The following is a 25,347-nucleotide window of genomic DNA, read 5'->3' on the forward strand; positions in this document are numbered from 1 at the left end:
CCATCAGATGAAGATTGGGAACGTGAAATGATTGCTCCACGTATGAGTGTGACTATGAGCGAGACACTGCCCGATGACGATGGCTATCATCCCGAGGAGCCTGGTAACACAATGCCGACTGTGTCCCATGTTGATGTGCTGGAGATGCTACGAAAAATCAAGTGTTTTGCTGAGACCCATTATGACAGGATGCTGCAATGTGCTTTGTCGTTAGAAACAGTGACGCAAAACTTTGTACTGAATCGGCGTTTTGCGCAACACAAACAAACCGACCTGAGGGACTACTTCCACACGTAAAGCATGGCCATGCTGTCAATCAAACCATTGAATACATAAATTAATCTATACAGTACATTTTACTTGTTCATATGTTCATTTATTTATTTAGTTGTGTCTTTCTTCATAAAAGTACTGTGCATGGGTAGCTCCTGGTCAAGGGAGCTAACTCTTGACTCTCACCGGTCCAATTCGGACTAATCGTAATTCGGACACAAAGGTCGGTCCCAGTTGAGTCCGAATTAGACAGCTTCCACTGTATTGTGTAACTCATTTTATGCGTATACACTTGAACTCGTCCGAAGCAATGAACTGTGTAATTGGCTGAATAAACATTTCGGTGGAACTGTTCACCAGATGGAAGGGAGAGAACTATAATTAAAAACCACTCTACTGGAACATTATACAATTAACAGACAGGTGATGAGGTCAATACCAGTCCTGTTTTTTTTATGGAAACGCGAAAAGCAATATACATACATACCAAAATCTAGTTATTTCTGGGCTCATCCTCACCTGAGGTCCTTAACCGCCCAAAATTCTGACTAGGAGGCGGTTCATTCCCATTATATATTGAATCGCAAAAGAAACGCAACATCAATTATGTTTAATCTTCCAGCTAAATTTGTGTTTTGCTTTCGGTAGGCTTCTCTAGAGACTTTTCTAGTGAAGAAGTAGTATATTCCTAATCCTTAGAGGGAGTGAGGGAGAAGTAACTGAGTTTGTTTCATTAAAGGGGCCATCGGCCCATTATACGGGTGCATGCAACATAATGTATATGAGACGATGAAGCGCCGTAAGATGAGTGAGTGAGTGAGTGAGTGAGTGAGTGAGTGAGTGAGTGATGAAATAACTGACTATTATTATTCAGGATGCACAAACATTGACCGTCGATGCAATCGACCCAAGAAAAAAGTACCCACTCCTTAAACTGGTCAACACACTAGGTATACTGTTCAAAGCGGCTAAGCTCGATTCCTTCACTTACGCGTTTCTTTGATGTTCGAGTGAAGATCGGGGTTAAAGATGATCTGTTGCAACCGACGCTTGTCGCAAAAGGCAGCCTACTTGGTTGACACATGTCATCGCATCCTAATTGCGTATATCGATAGTCATGACACTGATCACTGGATTGTCGGGTCCATTATTTACAAACCGCCGCCATATAGCTGGATAATCTACTACCTGTCAGAGTCTCCCTGGTTCAACAACCAACCATTGGACAATCAAGTATAAACACAGCGCACTTTGTTATTTAATTCACCTTTGATTTAGTTTCAAAACACAGCAGCACTTTCTTTATTACAGTCCGTAATATTCACAATGGCGGCCATGACTACCAAGTCATCACCAGGGGTTTAAGAACATCCACCTTCAATCGTGTTACTTGAAGAGACTGAAAAATAAAGCAGAGCCATTGATTATTACTGGTCCTCCTTGTGCCGGAATGTATTCACCGGCGATTATCTCCCTTAGAAGTTTCCAAACTGTCTTTGCTGCTCAAAGATTACAAAGTAATCCTGGCTGATATGCTGTGTCCCCCGCCTTGTTACTGACACAATATTCCTGATTGAACTGACAAAAGTATAACAAACTGCCACAGAGCGTACTTTTAAACACTAAATTTGGCGAAAACTCGATTCATTCATTTTCCTTTATTTCTTTTGCTGTTCGGTATATGAATACGACATGGTTTATAGAAACTAGTAGAAATTCATATTTAATTGTAGTTATATTGGAAGTGCACCTTACGCCTGGGATACTAGGATACCACAAGAACGTTACCTTGTTGACACTGTCGTAGGTGTGGGCGACGCCGATGCCATTGACTCTGACTGTTGTGGGGGCTGTTGCAACACCGTACACGTCGACGCTTCCTAACGTCATGGTCGTGGCGTAGTTGTTAGACTTGATAGTTGACGTTAGGCGTTCCTGCAGTAAGGAAGGGCGCTGATACTACAGTGCATACATGGACAATAGGAGTAAGTAAGCATGATTTCTCGCCGCTTTTAGCAATATGCCAGCAATATCACGGTGGGGGACACCACAAATGGACTTCACACTTTGTACCCATGTGGGGAATTGAACCCGAGGGTTCCACATAACCCTGTCACTCATGCACTCACTCACAAACAGGTTGCTGTGCCCTTGTCATCACAAGGATCCTGGATTTCGCGAAATGGTTGAACTTTAGTTAACTGTATGATAGGGGTGAAACAGTACCCTCTCACCACGGTAGGGTACGTATTGCGGTCCAAGGTCTTCGGTTCGGTCGGTTTCAGTTCGGTATATGAGACAATATCGTAACATGGAAATACGTAATCATAATCTTGTTTTTTTGAATGAACACGACTATCATTATATGAATTATATCAACACAACACAACAGAACGGAATAGCAAATGGCAAGCGATTCTCACAAACATGTCAAGAACTACCGCACGTTTGGCAAATCACCAAAGATTTTCACGGATTTTTTGTCAAGAACACAATTCTGTTCATGGTTTCGCTGGACAAACGTGCCCTTTAGTGGCTAGGCTATCGACATACATATCTTTACATATACTACAAGCAAAAAGTAGGGGAACACCCTAAAATTTGATATCCACATAGATACTGAAATGTGGTGAGGTCATATATACTACTAGATAAATACAGTTTTTTTGCACATAACTCTACATCTCCGCCAATCTCCGTCTTGATCTACATAACCGCTGCCTGACCGCTCGCTGTGTTACATTCTGCATAACTGTTTCTCACTCTCACATCAAGACTTCGGTAAGTTGACATTGTAATTGTGACCAATTACTTACGATTGACTAAATTGCATTGTGCATGGAATCTCTTGTGAGTCTTTTGTATCTTGCCTTTGTTTTTGCTGTCTACAAAATATATTGAAACATCAAAGTTGTCAGTGTTTTGCTGGTTCTGACGGGATTTCTTACACCTTTTGTCACGGCAAATTTGTAACCGTAACAACCTTTTCACCCTTACCAAATTGCATAACTAAGCCATTATTAGAACTCCTTGTCAATAACATAGATAGAAAGATTGGGTTGTCTTTTTCTAACTCTCGATGACGAAACCTCTGGCAGTGATGTAGTACATGTACTTACTCCGTCGAGATTGAACTGGATATTGTTAAACGGTGAATCTGGAAGTAAAGGTACATCGTTACATCTTTACTTACTTTTGAAGCTTTGCTTCAATATTTTAAGTTCTGATTACGATTAGTTAGAATTGTTGTGGTAGACCAGAGGATGCTCGGTGCGGTTAAACATGTAACAGGGACCCTCTGATTATGGATTACAAAATCGGGCTCGATGTGGATAATGGTCAGGAATATGAGACCGCATTTCCGGTTACACTGACGCGCAGTAGACTTACTGAAATTCGGTGCAAAGCTTTCGTAAATCAAAGTCACTCACCCAAGAGCTCTACACCTCACTTCAATTAGTCCTGAAATTTGGGTAAGATGTTATCTCCAGTCACCCATACTTGACGTAAGAGGCGATTAGCTCGACCAGGTTGTAAGTCTCGCTGACTTGGTTCAGGCCTATCATCGTAGCCCAGTTGCTTTGATCAACGCTCTAAATATCACTCTTGATTGTCTGACTCATATTATTGACAGACTATGTCATTTGTTGAATAATGCTGAGTGTGGTTATAAACAACAATAAAACAAACAAACACACCTATGGTCTCTCCGTCATCCCAGTACAGGAAGCCTTGGGCAGTCCTCGTGGCCGACGCCGCCACCACCAGACCAAAGTCATTGCGTCGACTTGCAGGTTGAAAGACAAACACAGAAACTGATAACACAGCTGCTGTTAGGTGAGCATTCCTAGGCACTAAACTTATGCAGCAATTCGGACAACAAACAAATTATTAACCAATATTCATGGTGTTTTAACATAACACAAACAGGAAGAGGTCATGCTCTGCAGGTATGTCTGACAAAAGGGCCATTGATGTCTTTTGGAAAATACGTTTTCATTGTTCCCGCGATAGCTTTGAGTCCGATAACGTCTCTACAGGTCTTGGTCACGAATATTGCAGTTTCCTTTGCCAACTGCCAAACAGAAGTATAATAATCAATATCTGATTTGTATCCATCGCTGTAAGTCTATCTCTTCTCTGTGTTCACATTGGGCCCTTGTGTATACCTGTCAGCCTACCTGTTCTCTGTGTTCACATTGGTCCCTTGTGTATAACTGTCAGCCTACCTGTTCTCTGTGTTCACATTGGTCCCTTGTGTATAACTGTCAGCCTACCTCTTCTCTGTGTTCACACTGGGCCCTTGTGTATACCTGTCAGTCTACCTGTTCTCTGTGTTCACATTGGGTCCTTGTGTATACCTGTCAGCCAACCTCTTCTCTGTGTTCATATTGGGCCCTTGTGTATACCTGTCAGCCTACCTGTTCTCTGTGTTCACATTGGGCCCTTGTGTATAACTGTCAGCCTACCTGTTCTCTGTGTTCACATTGGTCCCTTGTGTATACCTGTCAGCCTACCTCTTCTCTGTGTTCACATTGGTCCCTTGTGTATACCTGTCAGTCTACCTGTTCTCTGTGTTCACATTGGGTCCTTGTGTATACCTGTCAGCCTACCTGTTTTTTGTGTTCACATTGGGCCCTTGTGTATACCTGTGAGTCTACCTGTTCTCTGTGTTCACATTGGGTCCTTGTGTATACCTGTCAGCCTACCTGTTCTCTGTGTTCACATTGGGCCCTTGTGTATAACTGCCAGCCTTCCACTTCTCTGTGTTCATATTGGGTCCTTGTGTATACCTGTCAGCCTACCTGTTTTTTGTGTTCACACTGGGCCCTTGTGTATAACTGTCAGCCTACCTGTTCTTTGTGTTCACATTGGGCCCTTGTGTGTAACTGTCAGCCTACCACTTCTGTGTGTTCACATTGGGCCCTTGTGTATACCTGTCAGTCTACCTGTTCTCTGTGTTCACATTGGGCCCTTGTGTATACCTGTCAGCCTACCTCTTCTCTGGGTTTACATTATGCCCTTATGAATAACTGTCAGTGTACCTTTTCTCTATGTTCACATCGGGCTATCACTGTCAACCTACCTTTTCTCCGTGTTCACATCGGCACGTGTATCACTGAAAGCCTCATCCCTATGTTCACATTGGCACATGTCTATCACTGTCAGAATACCTCGTCTCTATGTTCACATCACGCTCTTGTGTATCACTGAAAGCTTACCTCCTCTCTGTGTTCACATCGGGCACCTGTGTTGGGACAATGCTGCCTCCCCTTATGTGGACGTTGATCTTGTCCAGCGGCGCACTGATGACTGACCACTTCCCTGTTGTGGACACTTCCGCCCCAGTGAAGAAATCGTACCATGTGTCTTTAGGAAAATACGCGTTCACTGTTCTGTTCCCCTGTGTATGCAATACATGACAGTTTGGTATTTTTAAACATCAAAAATGGCTTTACTGAAAGTGTTTTGTTTTTCGAGATAAATAAAAACATATGTAGAGTAGTTAAATGTGTTTCTTATAATAGCGACATGCTATCACTTGATTGAATGATTTTACAGCAATATTCCAATCTCTCGGGACACAAGAACAGGTCTTCACACATTGTACCCTTGTGAGGAATCGAATCCAGATCTTCAGCATGAGGAGCAAACGCTTTACCCCCAACGCACCCAAGCGATGTGGCTAACAGTAGCTACTCCTGGAAACTGATTAGAGACCCATTCAATCATGCATCTGTTCATCAGTTGTTATGGAGAGACACTACGATAGACTCACCCTCTCTAGCACGGGAGTAATCAGCAGTGAGTCGCCCCACAAAAACTGCTTATCTATGCTGTGGGCGGCGGAATCAGTCGGGTACCTTGAAACAAGGATAAAAGAAATCAACGTAACACTGACCACGCTAAATACAGTTTCAAATACAGTTACATAGCAAGCTGACTATGAGATGCTAAAAGCTACCGGGTACCCATTAAAGGGGCTCCCAGCTCCGTTTGTGCGTCGTGAATATGCGCCAAAGCTTAGGTTGCGACATGAGATACGGCCTAGAGCCCAGCGTACATACACATTTGCTAAAAGGTGGGGCTTAGTGCTAGGAGAACGGTTGGCTAGCTGTAAAGCCGCACTCAGCAATATTCCAGCTATATAGCTACGATATGTAAATAATCGCGTCTGGACCCAACAATTCTGTAACCAATGGCATGAACATCGTTCTACGCAACTGTCAACCAAGTCAGCGAGTCTGACCACCTGACCCTACTAATCGCCTCATAAGACAAGCATGGGTTGCTGAAGACCCGGTCTAGTCCGGAATATCATGGGTAGGAAGGGAAGTGACACTAAATGAGGACCTGAGCACTTGAACGTTTCAAGAGTAAATGTCATCGACCACACTTCTCCCGGGTGCCAAGACTGCCGCTCCGGCTTTTTGTGACCTGGCACTTTGGAACGCACCATTGACATTTCAGTACTAGTTTTGAGAAGTGAAAACAGAACTAGGCAATAGGAGCAGAAACTGGTGCATCACGAGGCCAGGTTGAAGTACATCACACATTCATTCTGCCATTCAGCGGATTTTCCACATAGATACAACGTGAGAAGCCCATTTCTGGTGTCCCCCGTCCTTTTTCTGGAATATTGGTACAAGCGGCGTGAAAAATAAGCACATATCGTTCAATGACGCATACGTACTGGAAGATGAGAGGTCTAACCACCGCCCTCTTCCGGGACATTAGGGAGTATAAGAAGGGTAGAAGACGGTAACGGAGTCTCAATGCCTCGCGGTTCCGGTCATGCGCAGCGGAACTAAACCGCACCGCTGCAGGGTCTTTGTCCTGGAAGAAACAGCGGTGTTTATTTTATTTTATGCTATTTTACTGTGGAAACACACAGGAATCGGTTTGTATTTGTTTATTAAAAAAAAACTTATAAAATGCAAAACAGCACTGCAGTCAAAAACGTTACGCAGAATACGGAAGAAACGGAGAAGACCCGAAAGCAATAAGAAAAATGCAAAAGCGTTAATTTCTCCATGGCGACGGACATATTTTTGTGGTGGAAATAATAAGAGGAGCCAAATGTATAAAGCTATTAAGTATCACTTCTCCAGGATGACGAAGCAGTTACGGAGCTGACGAAAAATGCCGCGTGAACCCGAAGGTGTTGGGCAATACCGGTGCTACGTTCTGGTTGTGTGATCTCATGAAGGGGTAGAATGCGCCGAGCTGAAGCCATCTTGTGCACAGCTCCTCGTCCGTGTCCCCTCTGAACCCACATATGTCTACGCCAGTGAAGGGGATGCCGAACATGTTGAAGCTCAGAACCTCTGGCAAATGAAAAACAGAAATGATCATAATGATCTGATGTCATTGATCCATGATGTCACGTAAATATCCGCTTCCAGTTTGGATTGGGTGCGTTACCTGGTATAGAGTAGTACAAGTTGGACCAGTCACCAAAGTTGTCGCCTTCCCAGTGTGCCGCGTATTTTCCACTTCCGGCGAAAGTCGAGCGAGACAGAACAAATGGCCGCTTTCCGATAATAGTTTTTAGAACGCTGAAAAAAAAAAAGTCGTCAAGTAGCTGTACATCTGAGACTGGCCTAATGGGTTATGGTGCATTCAATATTGCTCATGACACATTAGGTATTTGCTGTCGGTGCCTATGTGTATGTTGCTATTGTCGATACCTACATGTTTGTTACTTTTGTTGGTACCTACATGAATATGACTGCTGTCAGTACATACCTGTATATGACTCTTGTCGGTACCTACCTCTATATGACTGTAGTCGGTACCTACCTGTATATGATTGCTGTCAGTACCTACCTGTATATAACTGTTGTCGTTACCCACCTGCATATGATTGCTGACAGTACCTACCTGTATATGACTGTTGTCGTTACCCACCTGCATATGATTGCTGACAGTACCTACCTGTATATGACTGTTGTCGGCACCAACCTGTATGTGACAGTTGTCGGTACCTACTTGTAAGTGGTTTTGGCCATGTAATGGCCGTACAGGTTGTGCAGGTTGTAGTGGAGGCCGTCGTGGAACTTGGCGGACATACACAGCGTCTTCTGTATGACAGTGTCTCCATTCAGAGCTGAGCAGCAACATAGATGACATTACATACCTCGCGTATCATGGCAGAATAAACATAATCATAATATGTGCATTTATACAAACTATGTTCACGAGGTGAGTGCTCATAGATCTAATAGCCAATGCAGACATATTGTTACCCCGGATAACCAAAACTGCCTGCTAGGCGATAGAATGTTATAGTCACATGACTTATCCCACCGGGTACCCATTTTCTGCTGAGAGAACAAAAACAGAACAAAAACACGTGGCAAGTTAGATGTGTAATAGGACTCTTCCGATATTCGGAATGCTATATCTGAGCTAAATGTTTAGTTCATACTGGCAGCGAAGAAGAGCACCAAGCAATGTTATGAAACCCATCAGCAATCAGACGTACACAATATATACCCAGGAGCTATTCTGAACCAGAACTTCTGAAATTCACTCATAATTGTAACACGTCACTCCTGACCGTGCGCAGAAACAGACCCCGCCTCATATGCTAAGGGCATAACAGCTGTTAAAATGACACGAATGGACCACTGGAAATCACCGATGACATCACCGAACTGTGTGAGTGAGTGAGCATGATTTTACGCCACTTTTAAAATATTCCAGAGATAACATGGCGGATGACGCCAGGAAGAGACTTCACAGTTGGACCCATTTTGGGAAGCGAACCCTATTTCCATCGCGACGAGCGACTACCCGTTAGGCTATTCTTCCCGCTCCTTGACGAACACAGGGTATACATGTGGGTATCTGATGGAGCCTTCCGAGGGACCAAAATAAGCAGCATGACCAGATATTAGGCTTGACGAACACGGGGTGTTTTATAAGGTGTTCACTGGTCACGCGGGGGACACGGGTTGATGTACCCTTGATGTACCTACCTGTAGAAAATATCGGGCTAAGCGAACATAAACAAGCGTCGAGGGTACATCAACCCATGGGCCACTAGGGACCAGTGAACAACGTATTTATCTTACCGAACACCTCAATGTTAATTTTGAACTGTTTGAGGCATGGCTCTCGGATCGTACACTTCAGCCAACCTGTGTGAATCAAACGATTCGAATCTTGTTTTTCCCGCAGGTAATTTCTTGGTAAAATAGCCCCGATGTAATTCCCCTTCTTAATATTCACAGGGATTACATTTGAACGTTTTGTCAAAATATATTTTTTGGAATGCGAGGCAAATGTTTTCGTAGATATCACTAGTTTTTGCAAACGACACAAGAATCTGATTCATCTCCCTTACATCGATGTGCATTCGTAAAATATCGGTAATTTACATCATGTGCGATTCTATGTTATTCGAGATAAAGAAGTACTACAACGACGTACCGAATGAGCTGCCATTGGCAGCGGGTACTTTGTAATGTACCTTGCTTGTAAGTGGGGCACATTGAAAATGACGGAAGGACGCTGAGCCAATTAGAAAACCTAAGTGGAACCTCCTGCGAGAGCAAAATAACGACATGATATTAGGCTTACGTGGTGTGTAGGGTGGGTTCTCCAGAGAGTTGTTGACACACCCTGTTACGGCACCGTCCTTGAAGTTGGCGGGCTCGTTCATGTCCTGGTGTCATGTAATACTGTGTTAACATGTGATTTAATAACCATTCCTGCAACAGCTGGAATAAATCTACTACTGGCAAACAAAGATAAGCTGGACTGGCGCGGAGAACGCGTTTACGAGAAGTAGGCGATGCAATGAGCAAACCCATTTGGTTTCAATGGTTTGTGAAAGGGAGAGCGGATGTAGGCTCGTGCACGTGCAGTACATGACGATGAAACTGATTCAAGGCGCAGCTGCTGAGACAGACCATCCGCTACACTTGATTGCGGTAAACCTGAGGTCCCTTCGCTCACAATAGCAAGGGCCAGTAAGTGGCACTCATGCACGCTACTACGGGTTAATTGTCAACTTATCCGTGTTTGCGAGTAACTGTTTTAAAGATATGTACATTCATTTACCAAGAAATAGTATGTAAGATAAAAAATACCCTGTCAGTGGATGAGCGTGTACATTTATGTGTGCATAGATATGCTTTATTGTACACGGTTGTGCTTGTGCTATGCTATGCACATTTAAATTGTTGAATAATTGTACTTATCAGGACAAGGTGTAGATGTTAGCATTAGAAGAGGTGATAAGAGCGTGTTTATTTATATGTAAAAATACATGGACTCGAATACAATGAAACACCGCTGTATCAAAGATGGAGAAACCTACGACTATACTTTGATCCAAGAAAAGATACAACTGCAATAGAATATAAAATAGGTATGGGTCAGGCTGTTACCTCGAAGTGCTTCGAAACGGTAGTTTATTAAGTGAGTGATTTAAGTTTCATATTCAACAATATCACATCGGGGAACATCAGAGATGGTTTTCACACATGGTACCCATGTGGGAAATCGAACCAAGGTTTTCGGCGTGAGGAGCAAACGCTTTGGGCACGAAACTACCCAACCGCCCCGAACTGTCTACTGCATTTAGATCCGAGGAAATACATCAACACTTTGTCAGGTTCTCCCTCAAGACTGTTAGCTGGCTAACAGCTCGTGTGATCACGGACGGCTGATCACGTGAGGGTACTTACTGTCCAGAGGCCATCAAATGGAAGTTCAGCGTGCATCATCTGGGCGTGCTTCAACCACCAGGCTTCAGCCTTGGGGTGGGTGAAGTCTGGAAACACCGTCTTCCCCGGCCACACCTGTCACAGGTAAAAACGGTAAATTGTTAGTTGGTGTAAGGATCCACCCAAACTAAACTTCGTCAAAGAACCACAGCAATTCGGAGAATCGCCTTTCAGTGAAGTGGGAACGGGGCATGGGTGTAACAATTATCTTTGTGTGTGTCTGTCTGTTGTCTAACACCGCAGCCAGAGTGAGTGAGTTTAGTTTTACGCCACTTTTAGTAATATTCCAACAGAAATAGGCATGACACACTGAGCTTTGACTACTAGGCTACCCAACCACCAGCCACAGCCACATGTGTTCCTCTTCCTGGTTTGTGAATAATTCAGCACCATGTAAATAATTTCTGGCGAGACAAACCTGTGATTGATATCATAAACAACGACCTCTGCGTCGCAAGTCACCGAGTCTGACAACTATATCAATTTAGTCCTTCTTACGGCCTTGGGCCTACATTTTCGATGCTCTCTGAGCGCTGAGATAGTCATAAGAGCCTTACATTACATTAACGTACTACTGTCTTGGCGCAAAGGGAGGGTCGAACATCTGGGCCCCGGGCCCCGGGCCCCGTTCCTCGAAGCGACCGTAGCGATACTTAAATCTATGTTAACATATGGGAGTTACGACTGTTGTAGAGCCACGATCGCTTTCAAGAAAGGGGCCTAATTTTCGAAGTTCTCTTAACTCTAAGATAGTCGTAAGTGCCATACTGCTGGCTGTTAACATTGCCACAGAGTAGGGTGTAGGAGTAGGATGTGGTTAAGTCTTCCCGACAACACGTAGCCATAAATGTCGATCTCATTAAAATCCATGCTTCATTGTAAATGTATGTTACGTAACATCTGTTTTAGCGGTGGGAAGAACTAAGGCCTACGACTAGTCTTAGCACTTGTTCCTCTTTCCTCAGTGGGACTCATTGACTCACCTCTCCTACTATAGGAGTAGATCCATCCGCAGTCTTCACGAAGATATCATCTGCTATGCCATCGTCATACGGGGCATATTTGCCTCTGGGCTGCGTATTACTGATGCCAGGATCCTGAAATACACCGTCAGTTGGTCAAATGTATATCGTTGCCATTGTATAAATAATTGCGATAAAATACTTTCCAACGGAGCTTGGGTCCATGCTCTCCTGCTGTAAGAGCTGCCTCGGTCAACCTGACTGTACCCACCTGTCCGTCTACAAGAGCTGCCTCGGTCAACCTGGCTGAACCCACCTGTCCGTCTACACGAGCTGCCTCGGTCAACCTGGCTGTACCCACCTGTCCGTCTACAAGAGCTGCCTCGGTCAACCTGGCTGTTCCCACCTGTCCGTCTACAAGAGCTGCGTCGGTCAACCTGGCTGTTCCCACCTGTCCGTCTACAAGAGCTGCCTCGGTCAAGCTGGCTGTACCCAACTGTCCGTCTATAAGAGCTGCGTCGGTCAAACAGGCTGTTCCCACCAGTTCTATAAGAGCTGCCTCGGTCAACCTGGCTGTACCCACCTGTCCTTGTACAAGAGCTGCCTCAGGCAATCGGACTGTACCCACCTGTCTGTCTACAAGAGCTGCCTCGCTCAACCTGGCTGTACCCAACTGTCCGTCTACAAGAGCTGCCTCGCTCAACCTGGCTGTACCCACCTGTCCATCTACAAGAGCTGCCTCGGTCAACCTGGCTGTACCCACCTGTCCTTGTACAAGAGCTGCCTCGGTCAACCTGGCTGTTCCCACCAGTTCTATAAGAGCTGCCTCGCTCAACCTGGCAGTATCCATAATGTAGATAATGTTGCACGTACCAGTATCATGACATATTTCTGCCCGTTACTATGCAAGTCCTTAACAACGTCCGGCAGCTGGCTATACACTTTGTGGTCGTAGGTCCAGTCCATCTCGTTGACCATGTAGTCGATGTCGTTCCAGACGGCGTCCTTTTAATAAAAAAACAGATTCAGTGTACGACTCCGGCGCTTTATATATTGTCTGTTTCATTATTTTCACGGTTTGTATTTCATTTGTTGTATGTCTTTATTCGAAGAGCTTATGGGAGTAAATTGTGACAGTTTCGATCGGAATGTATACTCTCAATCACACTAAAGACAAAATGTGGAACATTAGTGCCAAAGAATAACCAGTCTAAACTTTCCTCAGAAGCGACGTTTCTTTGGTGTAAAGGGGAAATAGTTGTGAAATTTAAATGAGCAACATTTACACGGTAGTAAAGGTTTTGAAATTTCAAAAACATTATACGAGAGAATGGACCGTCAATCACACACCGTGCAAATATAAACTTTACATTGACACTAGATGCTCTAGTAAGATATCATGTGACTTCAACCTACAAATGGCATCTGTTTGCTCCTCATCCTTTGAATGGTTGCGTTCATCCCACTTGATCCGCCATATTCCCACCTGCTCAGATGGTAACCTAACGACCAATAGGGCGGAAGTGGTGGCTGTCCAATCAAAGCCCAGTATTGATCGATGACGTCATCTGGTGTGGGACCAGTGAAAATGTAGAAGTCCAGTATTCCACCAAGGGCTCGGTAACGAATCGTCACAGGATTGGTTGGAAGAACGTCTACACCTACATGTGTAAGAGTGGAACAACATATTATTATTATGTTTTACAGATTGAGATAGAAATGCAGCAGAGAGGGTTTGGGTGATCCTGGCACAGTCAGGCTGGTCAAGCTCATCATCAGCTCAGGGCCCTCGCCCCCTCTACACGCAGCCCAGACAGCGAATGGGACTTCTCCCAGGAAACACTGCCTAGTCGAACCCACCAAGAACTTTCCGGAGAATATGGAGGCTCCCCAACACTGCAGCCTTCTGCATTACCCAGATTGTCAGAAGGGCTGTGCTCCCGGTGGAGAACCCGGGCACTCTCCTCATCTGCGCCAAGAGATCAGGAGGTACCAAACCAAGGGCACCGAGAACAATGGGGAGCCTGACGACAGTGTACTTGGGATGCAAGTGAGACATTTCAAAGGCGAGGTCCGCATATGTATCATGCTTTTCCTGAATCTTGCCAGTCACGTTGGTGTCAAAAGGGACAGAAAATTCTATGATATAAATAATTTCATTGGCTTTATCAAAAAGGACAAGAACAGGTTTGTTGGCTGGAATTCGTCTCAGGCTGTATATTGGCCTATTCCAGAGCAGTTTATAGCTGCCATTTTGCAGGACGCCCTGGACATGCTCAGGGTCGTACCATGGATGGACCTCGGAGTCAAAGCCAGAGGCATGGCGGAGACGATAATAAAAGCAGCGAGCCATGCCATCATGTCTTTTAAGATATGCTGTTTGTGACCGATATTATTATTATTATTAATACTATTATTATGTTTTGTACGATATTTGTATGGCGCAAAGTCCCAGCTCTCTAAAAGCTGATTTGTTTCCCCTCGATCATAGGATGTCAGTCTCAACGACACATTGTATCTTTCAATTTCAATTCCCTTGTGATCATACGAGTCTTGCAATCATTTAGGTGCACCCGGTTAATGTGCTTTTTACATCCTGACGAGGTACCCAGTCACAGATGGGTGGACTAGGACACGTGCTCACAGTGCTTTGTCCAAGTTTACCTTACCTGCAACTTGGTGACTACACGCATTCATGTAGCCACATTCTGGTCATTTACTAACGGATTCGTGGGTTCTTTTAAGTGCAGAGCGTTGTGCACTGTACTACGGATTATGAGGACACTGAAAGAGACTACATACAAAGTTGACTGCAAGGTTTTTACTCCCTGTCACAGGTGGGTTCGATCCGGGCGCCTCTAGCACCCCCATTGCGCCCACCAGTAACAATACTTGTAATAACCAGGTATCAGCCAGGTATCACAATTTAGTACCATCCATCCACCAGATACCATCCACATAACAGATAAAGTACCATGACTACAACCGTGTATAAAAGAACGCCTGGATATTAACCAAGTATCAGATAACAGTAGCGTAACAGCGTAAGTACTTAGATGCCATTTCATCTAATATTCTGACATCAAGCATAGGCATCAAGATATCAAGTATCCAGATAACCAAGCTGATATCAAGTAGACGTGTTAAGGTATTAAATCGAATGACTTTAGTTTTACGCCGCTTTTAGGAATATTACAGCAATATCTCACCGGGGGGACTCCGGACATGGGCTTCACACATAGTACCCATGTGGGGAATCGAACCCGAGTTTTCAGTGTAGCAAGCGAACGCTTTAACCACTCGGCTACCCCACCACCCTGTATTATGTTAAAATACTCAGACATCTACCAAGTGAAGGTATCAAGTCTGCAAGTACCTACACTGCAGCCAGGTATCAACAATGCATAAAGTTGTAGTCGAACTCACTCACTCACTCACTCACTCACTCACTCACCCACCCACCCACTCACTCACTCACTCACTCACTCACTCACTCACTCACGTAGTGTGTTGCTGTTCAGTAGAAATATTCCAAATGCGTCGCCCGTCGATTCTATTCCAAGCACAAACGGATGGCTGCCGTACATATTGGTGTCGACCTGAAGGGAAATGGATGCTGAAATAAATACAAACGCTACCTCTCGCCAAACGCGAATTATATATACCCGTCTCAATATACATTTGTTTGTTGTTAAACGCTGTACCAGTAGAATTCTCGCACATGACAGTGGTCTGTAAACAATCGTATGTGAACAAGTCATTCCAGTGACTGACATCATGAGCATCGATCTACACAGTGTCAGCCAAGTCAGCGAGCCTCCCGTTAGTCCCCTCTTAGGACACACATGGGTTGCTAAAGACCATTTCTTATCATAGCGATAGTCTAGTGCAACATACGATTACCATAGCGATAGTCTAGTGCAACATACAATTACCATAGCGATAGTCTAATGCAACATACGATTACCATAGCGATAGTCTAATGCAACATATGATTACCATGGCGATAGTCTAATGCAACATACGATTACCATAGCGATAGTCTAATGCAACATACGATTACCATAGCGATAGTCTAATGCAATATACGATTACTATAGCGATAGTCTAATGCAACATACGATTACCATAGCGATAGTCTAATGCAACATACGATTACCATAGCGATAGTCTAATGCAATATACGATTACCATAGCGATAGTCTAGTGCAACATATGATTACCATAGCGATAGTCTAGTGCAACATACAATTACCATAGCGATAGTCTAATGCAACATACGATTACCATAGCGATAGTCTAATGCAACATACGATTACCATGGCGATAGTCTAATGCAACATACGATTACCATGGCGATAGTCTAATGCAATATACGATTACCATAGCGATAGTCTAATGCAACATACGATTACCATGGTGATAGTCTAATGCAATATACGATTATCATAGCGATAGTCTAATGCAACATACGATTACCATGGTGATAGTCTAATGCAATATACGATTACCATAGCGATAGTCTAATGCAACATACGATTGCTATAGCGATAGTCTAGTGCAATATACGATTACCATAGCGATAGTCTAATGCAACATACGATTGCTATAGCGATAGTCTAGTGCAATATACGATTGCGTAATGCGACTAGCTATTGCTTTTCTCCTTGAATCGTCTCATTTGAAATCATTTCACAAATGAATGAATTGTATAGTTTGTAAGAAATACAAACAAGGTGAAGTAGTTTCAGTCTCAAATACCTGAAAACCATCCAGATCAAGTTTGTTAACAAGGGCGGATAACTCTAAATCAAAGTGAAAGAATCTGGTACTTCCTGTATTTTGCGTTTATCAATGGAATCAGCTACAAAACTATCGATAGTCGCACATACTATCGATGCATCGATAATTTTACAGTTCTACCATCGATTAATTGATCGGAAACTCAACAACTGCAATCCATCGATATTTCGATGCATCGTTACAGCCCTACATGTGAACTGCGCAAAGATTAACAACATCTGCACAGTTCACATGTGCACGTAAAATCAGTACAGTGGCCAGGAGAGTTGAAAGGATCCTTGGTGCAGTGGAGAGAGTATCTGTCGGAGAGGGGTAGATTTGTCGTCGAGTCCAAACCGCGTTATTAGAAAACCTGCAGGGACTCCGACAGGACCCTGGCATTTGAGGACATTAAACCTACCGTGTGGGAGTTTTACGCCGGCTTTACCAATGCGTGTTCCAGCAACATCGCGGCGGGGAACACCCGAAATGGGCTTCGCACACAATGGGCTTCGCACACTATACCTACCCCTCCGAACTGAATTCTAGACTGGAACATACATGTCCGTGCATGTTTCTGTCGAGGCTTTAAGACTCCATAACCCCTTCAGCAACAACCCTCTCACCAACAGCAGCAGCACGACCACCATGCCCGTGAACACCCTCAACGACTACACTTACGTCAGGGAAGACGTCATGAGCCCAGAGTGAGTAGCCAGGACTCTTCTCGACTTGGATCCGGAACGGCTTTCGGTTTTCTCCGATGCCGTACAGGTCTACGGCGGGCACCCCGACTGAGATCTGTATCATCTGGTCGGAGAAAACCAGAGCGGAGAGGCTGGCGTCAAACCTGCAACAAACTGATTAAGAATAGTGGCTGTATGTAGAGCGTTGGGGAAAGATGAGGTGTGGGTTGCTGGCGTCAGTCATATAGTCCTAGACCAGATGCAAGAAAAGTCCGTATCGTTTAGGATCTCTAAGTAGCAGACAAGGTGTTATCCTGTAATTAGCACACAGGGTGTACCGGGTTACTAAAATCTGGGTTCAGTCCAATGTTAAAATGTTCACATAGACCAACTGCCCGGGTATTAGCCTCATGATGTGTTGGACGGTGACAAGAAATGGTGTTCTGCATGGTCAAGATACGCAGCAGGCGTGATACATACAGAACAGCGAGACTCGCTTGCGTCGATCGTGCACCAGAACACTGAATAATAGAGGCATTCTTCAGTAGAACACTGAACACGTTACACGTTCAGCAGACCATTGGAATACAATCAAAGCATAGCCAGAACGGCGTCAAAAATTCAACTGAACATTAGACTAAAATCTGAGCGAGAAAGATTTCCTATACGATAGGGGATAGCCAGAACGGGCGTAAACATTCACCGGAATATTCTATATTTTATCGTAACTTAAAAAATAACCGTAACTTACAAAACACTGTTGGTTGACTTCCTGGTGACGGTGAAGCCGAAGGAGTTGTGGTCGATGTTGAAGGTGTAATCTGTGTTTTGCGGGGAACCATATCCCTTGTTGAGAGGCAGAGGAACCTCATAGCGCTTATTGTTGGGGTCGTACACCTGTGTGAAGTGATAGTATCATTTGGGGCTTACGTCGTCTTCAGACACTTTCAAGATGATGGCGGTAAATGAGCATAATAGATGATAGAAACCAGTGATTGATGTTATGAACAAAGTCGAATGCCATGAATATTGATTAGTTCCCACGTAGTTTCTGTTGTAAGTTTGTCGTTTTGAAAAAAAAATATTTCAGCATCTTTCACTTTTCTTTTCATAATCAACACACCAAGAATCACAGTGAGTGAGTGAGTGAGTGAGTGAGTGAGTGAGTCAGTGTGCCCATGATAGTTGTAGATTATTTTGACAAACCATAAGAATTGGTATCTTAAAATATGGGCAGTTTAAATCATACTTTAAACCGGAGTCTACTGCTCGTCTCCTCGACCACGTCAGCTTGCAGGTCCATGACGTCATTGGGCCAGTGTGTACGTTGCTTCCGGCTCAGAAGCACGGAGTTACCATTATTCTGTACTTTCTGTACGAGGTAGTCGTCCCCTGCCGAGTAGAAACACCACGGGGCGCCCTTCACGTTTGTCGTCAGCCAGCAACACCCACGTGACAGGCATGCAGCTTCAGTGACCCCTGACTCAGGGTAGCAGTCACTCCTTAAATGAAAGAAACAAATTCAGTCATCGAGACTCCATGTAACCGACATGAGCTTGTTAATACCCATTGGAGTGAAGGTCCTTACAACTAATCAGCTGTGATGAAAAGCAGACTCTATCCATCCTTTTCAAGCCTCGGAAACATATGTAGTGTTCTTACCACAGCAACACTGTAATAATACGAATCTCACACAATATAAGACACACAATGGTATGTATATGCAAACTGGCCTCAAAAGGCAAAAGAATAGTTGTGTCGAACATTGAGAACCATGCATCGGGCATCAATGTATGTCCCCAAATGTCTGTCATTTTATTGCAAATGCTTTTGTTTTTGGTCAAATTATTGATGTAGTTGAATCACACAATCGGTGCATAGGAAGGATAGGGCGTCTGGCCCTAGGGAGCATCTGGCCTTGAAGAGCGTCTGGACTTATAGAGCGTCTGACTTTATAGAGCATCTGACCTTATAGAGCTCTTGGTCGTATAGAGCGCCTGGCCTAATAGAGCGTCTGGCCTTACCGACCATCTGACCTTACAGGGCGTCTGACGTTGTAGAGCGCGTGGCCTTACAGAGCGTCTGGCCTTAAAGAGCATCTGGCTTTGTAGAGTGTCTTGACGTATAGAGCGTCTGGACTTACAGAGCGTCTGGCCTTATAGAGCGTCTGGCCTTACAGAGCGTCTGACCTTATAGAGCATCTGGCCTTACAGAGCATCTGACCTCATAGAGCGTCTGACCTTGCAGAGCGTCTGACCTTATAGAGCGTCTGATTGCAACTAATGTGTCAAGGCTACAAACTTATCGGCTGCAAAGGAAACTACAGCGGACTGACTGAATTTAGTTTTACGACACTTTTACCAATATTCCAGCTATGGGGGACACCAGAAATAGGCTTCTCACAATGTACTCATGTGGGGAATCGAACCAGAGTTTTCGGCGTGATAAGCGATGGCTTTCATATCTAGGTTAACAAATGGCCTAGGAAACTACGCACCTATGGGCAGCCAATACGATCAGCTTGAATGATAAACACTAACCAAAGATCGGAGATAAATTTGCATCTAATATTTTTCATAAGTAAAATTATGAAATGCTATTTGGCAAGTGTTTAAATGACCAGACATGGGCATACAATACGCTTGTTACTCCAGGTACCCTGATATATCTTAGATGGGTAAGCACACTTTACATGCAGATCTACCTGCCAATGACACATGTGCACACTGAAAAGTAGCTGTCCTTGACCACAAGACAATGTTCACCGACGACACATACCTGAGTTCATCATGTCAGCTTTCTCTTGTCAAACGTATCTATGTATCTATGTACCCACCTGCTCGACGTACCTATGTTCACCTGTTGGGCACACCTGTAGTCACCTGCTCGTCATGTCAGTGTTCACTTGTTAGGCTCACTTGTACACACCTGCACGACATACCTATGTTTACCTGGTAGGCAAACCTGTACCCACCTTCTCGACATACCCGTGTTCATCTCTAGACAGATGTGGTCATTGCACATACCATTGTTTTCATCTCTTATGGCTTTTATTCCAAGAAGTAAACGGTGTCCGTGAGTAATACTGACCTCTTTTCACCTTTGGCAGGTACCCTTGTTGGCATGTAGTTTCTTTATATAAGTTTAAAATAAACAATTACTGTAAATATAAAGAAGATGTTTTTTCAAATGTAATATGTATAGAAGACGAATCTCATGTGTTATATGTTTGTGAAAAATACTAATCCATACGCCTAAGATATCTTCCTGCTAGTGTGAGTATAGTTAGTCTTCTAAATGCTAAGAATATTGATGCAATGAGAAATGATATTTACTTGAAACATGTGTTTTCTTTGTCTCAGTTATAAAAGCCGCACTGTCGAGGATCTGTAAATAGTAACTTCACTTACAATTGTACTTTTGGATAATCTGACCAAAAATACTGACTAAATACCCGTCTTTCAGCTCTATGACGTGCCTCTGTTCACTGACGAGAATTGCCTGTGTTCGCTTGAGAGCTGATACTGAGATGCCCTGTACCCTGGCCAAAACGCTCTTTAAATTCTTTCCTGTCCCTGCTCACCTGTATGACGTGTTTCTGTTCACTGACAAAACTTACCTGCGTTCGCTTGAGAGCTGACACTGAGATGCTCTAGCATCACGCGCGGGAGTGTTAGTATCAAAACCAATAACGTTCCCGCAGACCAGTAGTACCAGAAGCACTATGGCCGATCTCCACAAACTGGGGCTCCCTGTTCGTAACATGCTGTCGACTTGCTCTGAGTGCAAGACCTTTCTGAAGTAAAAGCATGAACACTGCGATATTTTACCTGAGTATGAGTCAGCATGGATTAGTGCAGGTGTTTTCCTATCTAAATCAGAACACCCGCTATGTTTCACAGTCCAGGCCTGCATAGGTGCATAGCAACTGAATATTGTGACTGTAACTTCAGTTAAACCATCTGAAGGAAAGCTTTACCCTCACTCAGGAAACAATTTGTGCAGATCCCAATGAAATCGGATGCGTTAACGAATCATACATACATACATACATACATACATACATACATACATACATACATACATACATACATACATACATACATACATACATACATACATACATACATACATACATACATACAACTCAAGTTTAAACAATTGGATTTTCTGCTGCAGATCATTCCGTTGCTTCGCATAACCAACACCACAGCGTATTCAGTCAGGTATCAGATGTAATGTATGAGATTTTCTCATACATAGACAGACATGCACGCACATACATATATATACTCGGCGTCATTGATGAAGGGTCAAGCTATTGGTAACGCTAATTCTTACTAGCTGTAAAATCTTCGTTTTGGATTGAAATATACACAAATGAAAGTTATACAAGCTTTCTTCACAGTATGCAAAACACATCAGGCCGTTGAAATGCCACTAGTACGTTCTTTCACGTCCGACACATTCTGTTGCAAATGACATTATTTTTCATTACCAGCCACATAGTATCAATAATTTGCACTTGCTAGTCGTTCTGTCCATGGAAAATGGGGGACAATACCCATGCACTGGTGTTTTGCCACTGATGTTCTCTGTTCAGGTACCTGTTTGAAATCACAACTTAATATGACAAGGGTTTCTTCTACACTAGCTGAAAGGGGTCAGGCTATATGTCTTCTTAATCAGGTCAAACTCAGCGACAGGTTGCTGTCCGCTTTAATGGTTTTTAGTCAGAGTGCTATTGTGGCAGTGAGTTCAAGCCAATGGATCTGTGGAATATGCATGGCGACCAGGTCGCCCAAAAGTCATAACAGGCAATAGGTATTTGATTCTCACTGCTTTACGTAACAGATACATTAACGGTGACGATTTTCAGACAGAACACTTCAATGTTTACAATGCAAAGGTATCTAAGAGCACTGGTCATTGACGTCTGACGCACCGCTGAATCACCGCTGAAACCACGTCACGCTGTTGACACATCATGGCCGCTGGGACCAACGTCAATGGTCTCGTGTGCTCCTAACAGATGAAAGCAGATTCAATTTGTGAATGGTTGATGGTTGAAAAAAAAAGAAAGGTCACCAATAATCAGTTTATTTACAAAGGAAAATCAACAGTTATTTACAAAAGAAAAAACGACTGCTATCAGTTTATGTAACAAAAATAAATAAATGATAATAATAATAACAATCACTTCCGCAGCCCAGTCAACCTTCCCCCCGTAGTCAAACCAACCATACTATAGATTGGACTTGTCCCAGGGGAAGGCACAGAACCCGACCATGAATATCTTGGTCAAAACATCTCAAATCCACGCTACTAGAGTGTGAGACAGCGACAGGATGGCCTGATAATCCACGCATCAAGGGCTAATCGCTAAAGTTGCATAGGGAAAATGCCATGCCCATGTATGCTTACCTGACGGAGCAAAGTCTCCGAGACCAACTCCGGAGGCTTAAAAATCTCATACGCCGTTGGCCGGTTCAACCCACAACTGGTGCCCGTCAGGAACCTTTGGGAGAACAAAATGTTCAAGTGGCAGCAGACCCAAAACTTCTTATGGACGACCGTGTGAACCTCTTTCTTCTCCCCGAAACAAACTCTTCCGGCGTAGAGCCAATTGGCCCCGAAATTTTGGACCCTCACTCTTCCTCTTCTTCAGTTGCTGATCTTTCCGAAAACCCTGTGTATGTTTTGTTTCACTCTATTTACGATGAAATATCTGTTATACCTTTTGAAAAACGGAGGCCAGTCGAACAAACAAATATATCTTTTCCAAAAAAAATGAAATTGATTTATTAAATGACAATATTTCTATGAAACTCTCTGCGGACTGTTCATTACATGAAATTAATTGTTGTGTCTATGCTGCCGCGCGAACTTTGGAGGAACTTCACATGGTTTCCGAAGAAACGTCTTCTACTGCTAACAACAATAGACCAAAGAAAAAACGGTTCAAAGTAAAATGAACATTAACAAGAAAATATATATCCTGGATAGAGCTGTGCCTGAAATTAACATGATCAGGGAATTCCATGTCTAAACGACAAAGGCTATTTGGAGAAAATTAAAATTACAGTACAAGACAACAAAAGAAAAGGTACTTCTCCAAATCTTCGATTCCCGTAAGTCAAAATTAAAAGTTTAGACAGAAAGAAAGAAAAAATGGGAAAAGAAAACAAATCTATTAAACAAAATAGACTTTTTAAAAATAATGAAACGCAATTCTACAGGCAACTTGAATCAAGTGGTGAAGGTACGCATGATAAATGGCCTCCCATGGATGCCAATGAAAGGTTCTGGAAAGAGTTATTTTCTGTACCCGGCAACTGTAACCTGGAGGTACCTTGGGTCAGTGATTATTACAATGCAATGCATGAGAAAGTAACCAGGTCGTTTGTCTGTTACATTTCACCAGATTGCCTGAAACGTGTCATTAAAAAGTCCAAATCTAATACAGCGCCAGGGCCTGGTGGCTTTGGAAACCGGTATTGGAAACTGTTTCCCTGTGTCCAAGCACCACTTCTTCACTGTTTCAATTCTCTTGTGGACTCAAGTGATGTTCCTCCATAGTTCTGCAAAGGTCGCACAATACTTCTCCCCAAGAAAGGAGGAGACTTGACTGATCCCCAAAACTTCCGCCCTATCACATGTTTGAATAAACAATACAAATTATCCACAGGGTGTTTGACAAACCTCGTGTCATCTTAGTGCTCTTCCAATGAGATAATTTACAGAGAGCAGAAGAGGACGAGAAAGGGATGCTGGTGGTGCAAAGATCAACTTCTTGTACAGAAAATGATTTTAGAAGAGGTTCCATGTGCTGGACTGACTACAAAAAAGCATACGACTCTGTCCCTCACGAATGGATTCTGAAGTCTCTTCAGTGTATTGACCTCCCTGAGCGACTACTTGATTTACTCAAGTCTTTAATGAGTTGCTGGTCGACTCAACTTGAGATGTACTCCCAAGGGTAAGTGCAGACTTCGGAATCTATTCCAATCAGAAGGGGGAATTTTCCAGGGGGACTCCTTTAGTCATTTGTTGTTGTTTTTTTGTTTGTCTCTAAATCCTTTGAGTTTTCTGCTCAGTAGGGAGGAGGCTACAACCCCGGACCTCCTCAGCACAGATCCCCAACACCTCTTAATCGTCTAGTGTGCATGGATGACCTCGAGCGCCATGCCAAAGGAGAGACCAATTTGAAAGGTCAGGTTCTTCTTGTCGAGTCCATCTCTAATGATATCGGCATGACACTAGGACTCGACAAATGTAATACTCTTCATTTGAAACGTGGCAAGGTAACCAATGATGGATCGGTCAGGATACAAGGGGGGGGGGAATTATTGAGCATCTTGTAGAAGGTCAGGCATACACCTATCTTGGAATGCATGTTCGAGACAAGCTCCAGACTGATTGAACAAAACAAGACATCCAGAGTCTTGACCGCCTGACCAGAAGGATCATGTCCAATAACAGTGCACACCACCCTCGTTCCTCTCTTAATCGTTTATATATACCAGTCAATTCAGGAGGTCGGGGTTTGATTAATGTAGAGGCACTTCATGATAGCCCATATTTATTTATCGGATGATCCTCTGGTGATGCACGTCAAGACACACGATGAAAGCAAGGAATTTCACAGCTATTTTATGCGTGCCAAGGTTGTTGGACACAATCTGAAATTTGAGGCTGATTTCGTTGGTGACCATGTACTGGTGGACGGTACAGTGATGGGAGTAAACCAGGTGAAGTCCTTTACCGTGTCTGCCCAAAGTCGGTCCTTTGTGGAGAAGCTGTCTGAGAAGCCATTGCATCGTGTGTACATGCAGTGTGTGGAACAGAACAGCAATCCAACCGACTCCCGACTTACGGCTCGGGGAATACAACCGGGAATATTAT

At 43.7% G+C, this 25,347-nt stretch overlaps 1 protein-coding gene across 1 annotated transcript; it reads right to left on the bottom strand.

The window, feature by feature from the left end:
- Nucleotides 1-1,502: 1,502 nt before the first annotated feature.
- On the bottom strand, nucleotides 1,503-21,284 carry LOC137287719 (lysosomal alpha-glucosidase-like). Its single transcript, XM_067820110.1, has 20 exons — nucleotides 21,062-21,284; nucleotides 18,692-18,944; nucleotides 18,194-18,339; nucleotides 17,438-17,606; nucleotides 15,477-15,573; nucleotides 13,391-13,635; nucleotides 12,848-12,979; nucleotides 11,996-12,109; nucleotides 10,974-11,087; nucleotides 9,862-9,946; nucleotides 8,266-8,383; nucleotides 7,699-7,832; nucleotides 7,450-7,601; nucleotides 6,968-7,110; nucleotides 6,053-6,137; nucleotides 5,496-5,677; nucleotides 3,972-4,060; nucleotides 3,393-3,430; nucleotides 2,062-2,208; nucleotides 1,503-1,672 (listed from the first exon to the last, which is right to left on the bottom strand). The coding sequence occupies exons 1-20, from the start codon at nucleotides 21,205-21,207 to the stop codon at nucleotides 1,613-1,615; spliced, it is 2,649 nt and encodes an 882-aa protein (XP_067676211.1). The 5' UTR covers nucleotides 21,208-21,284; the 3' UTR covers nucleotides 1,503-1,612.
- Between the last annotated feature and the right edge of the window lie 4,063 nt (nucleotides 21,285-25,347).

The sequence above is a fragment of the Haliotis asinina genome, chromosome 1 (genome assembly GCF_037392515.1).
Source record: "Haliotis asinina isolate JCU_RB_2024 chromosome 1, JCU_Hal_asi_v2, whole genome shotgun sequence".
Classification (NCBI taxonomy): domain Eukaryota; kingdom Metazoa; phylum Mollusca; class Gastropoda; order Lepetellida; family Haliotidae; genus Haliotis; species Haliotis asinina.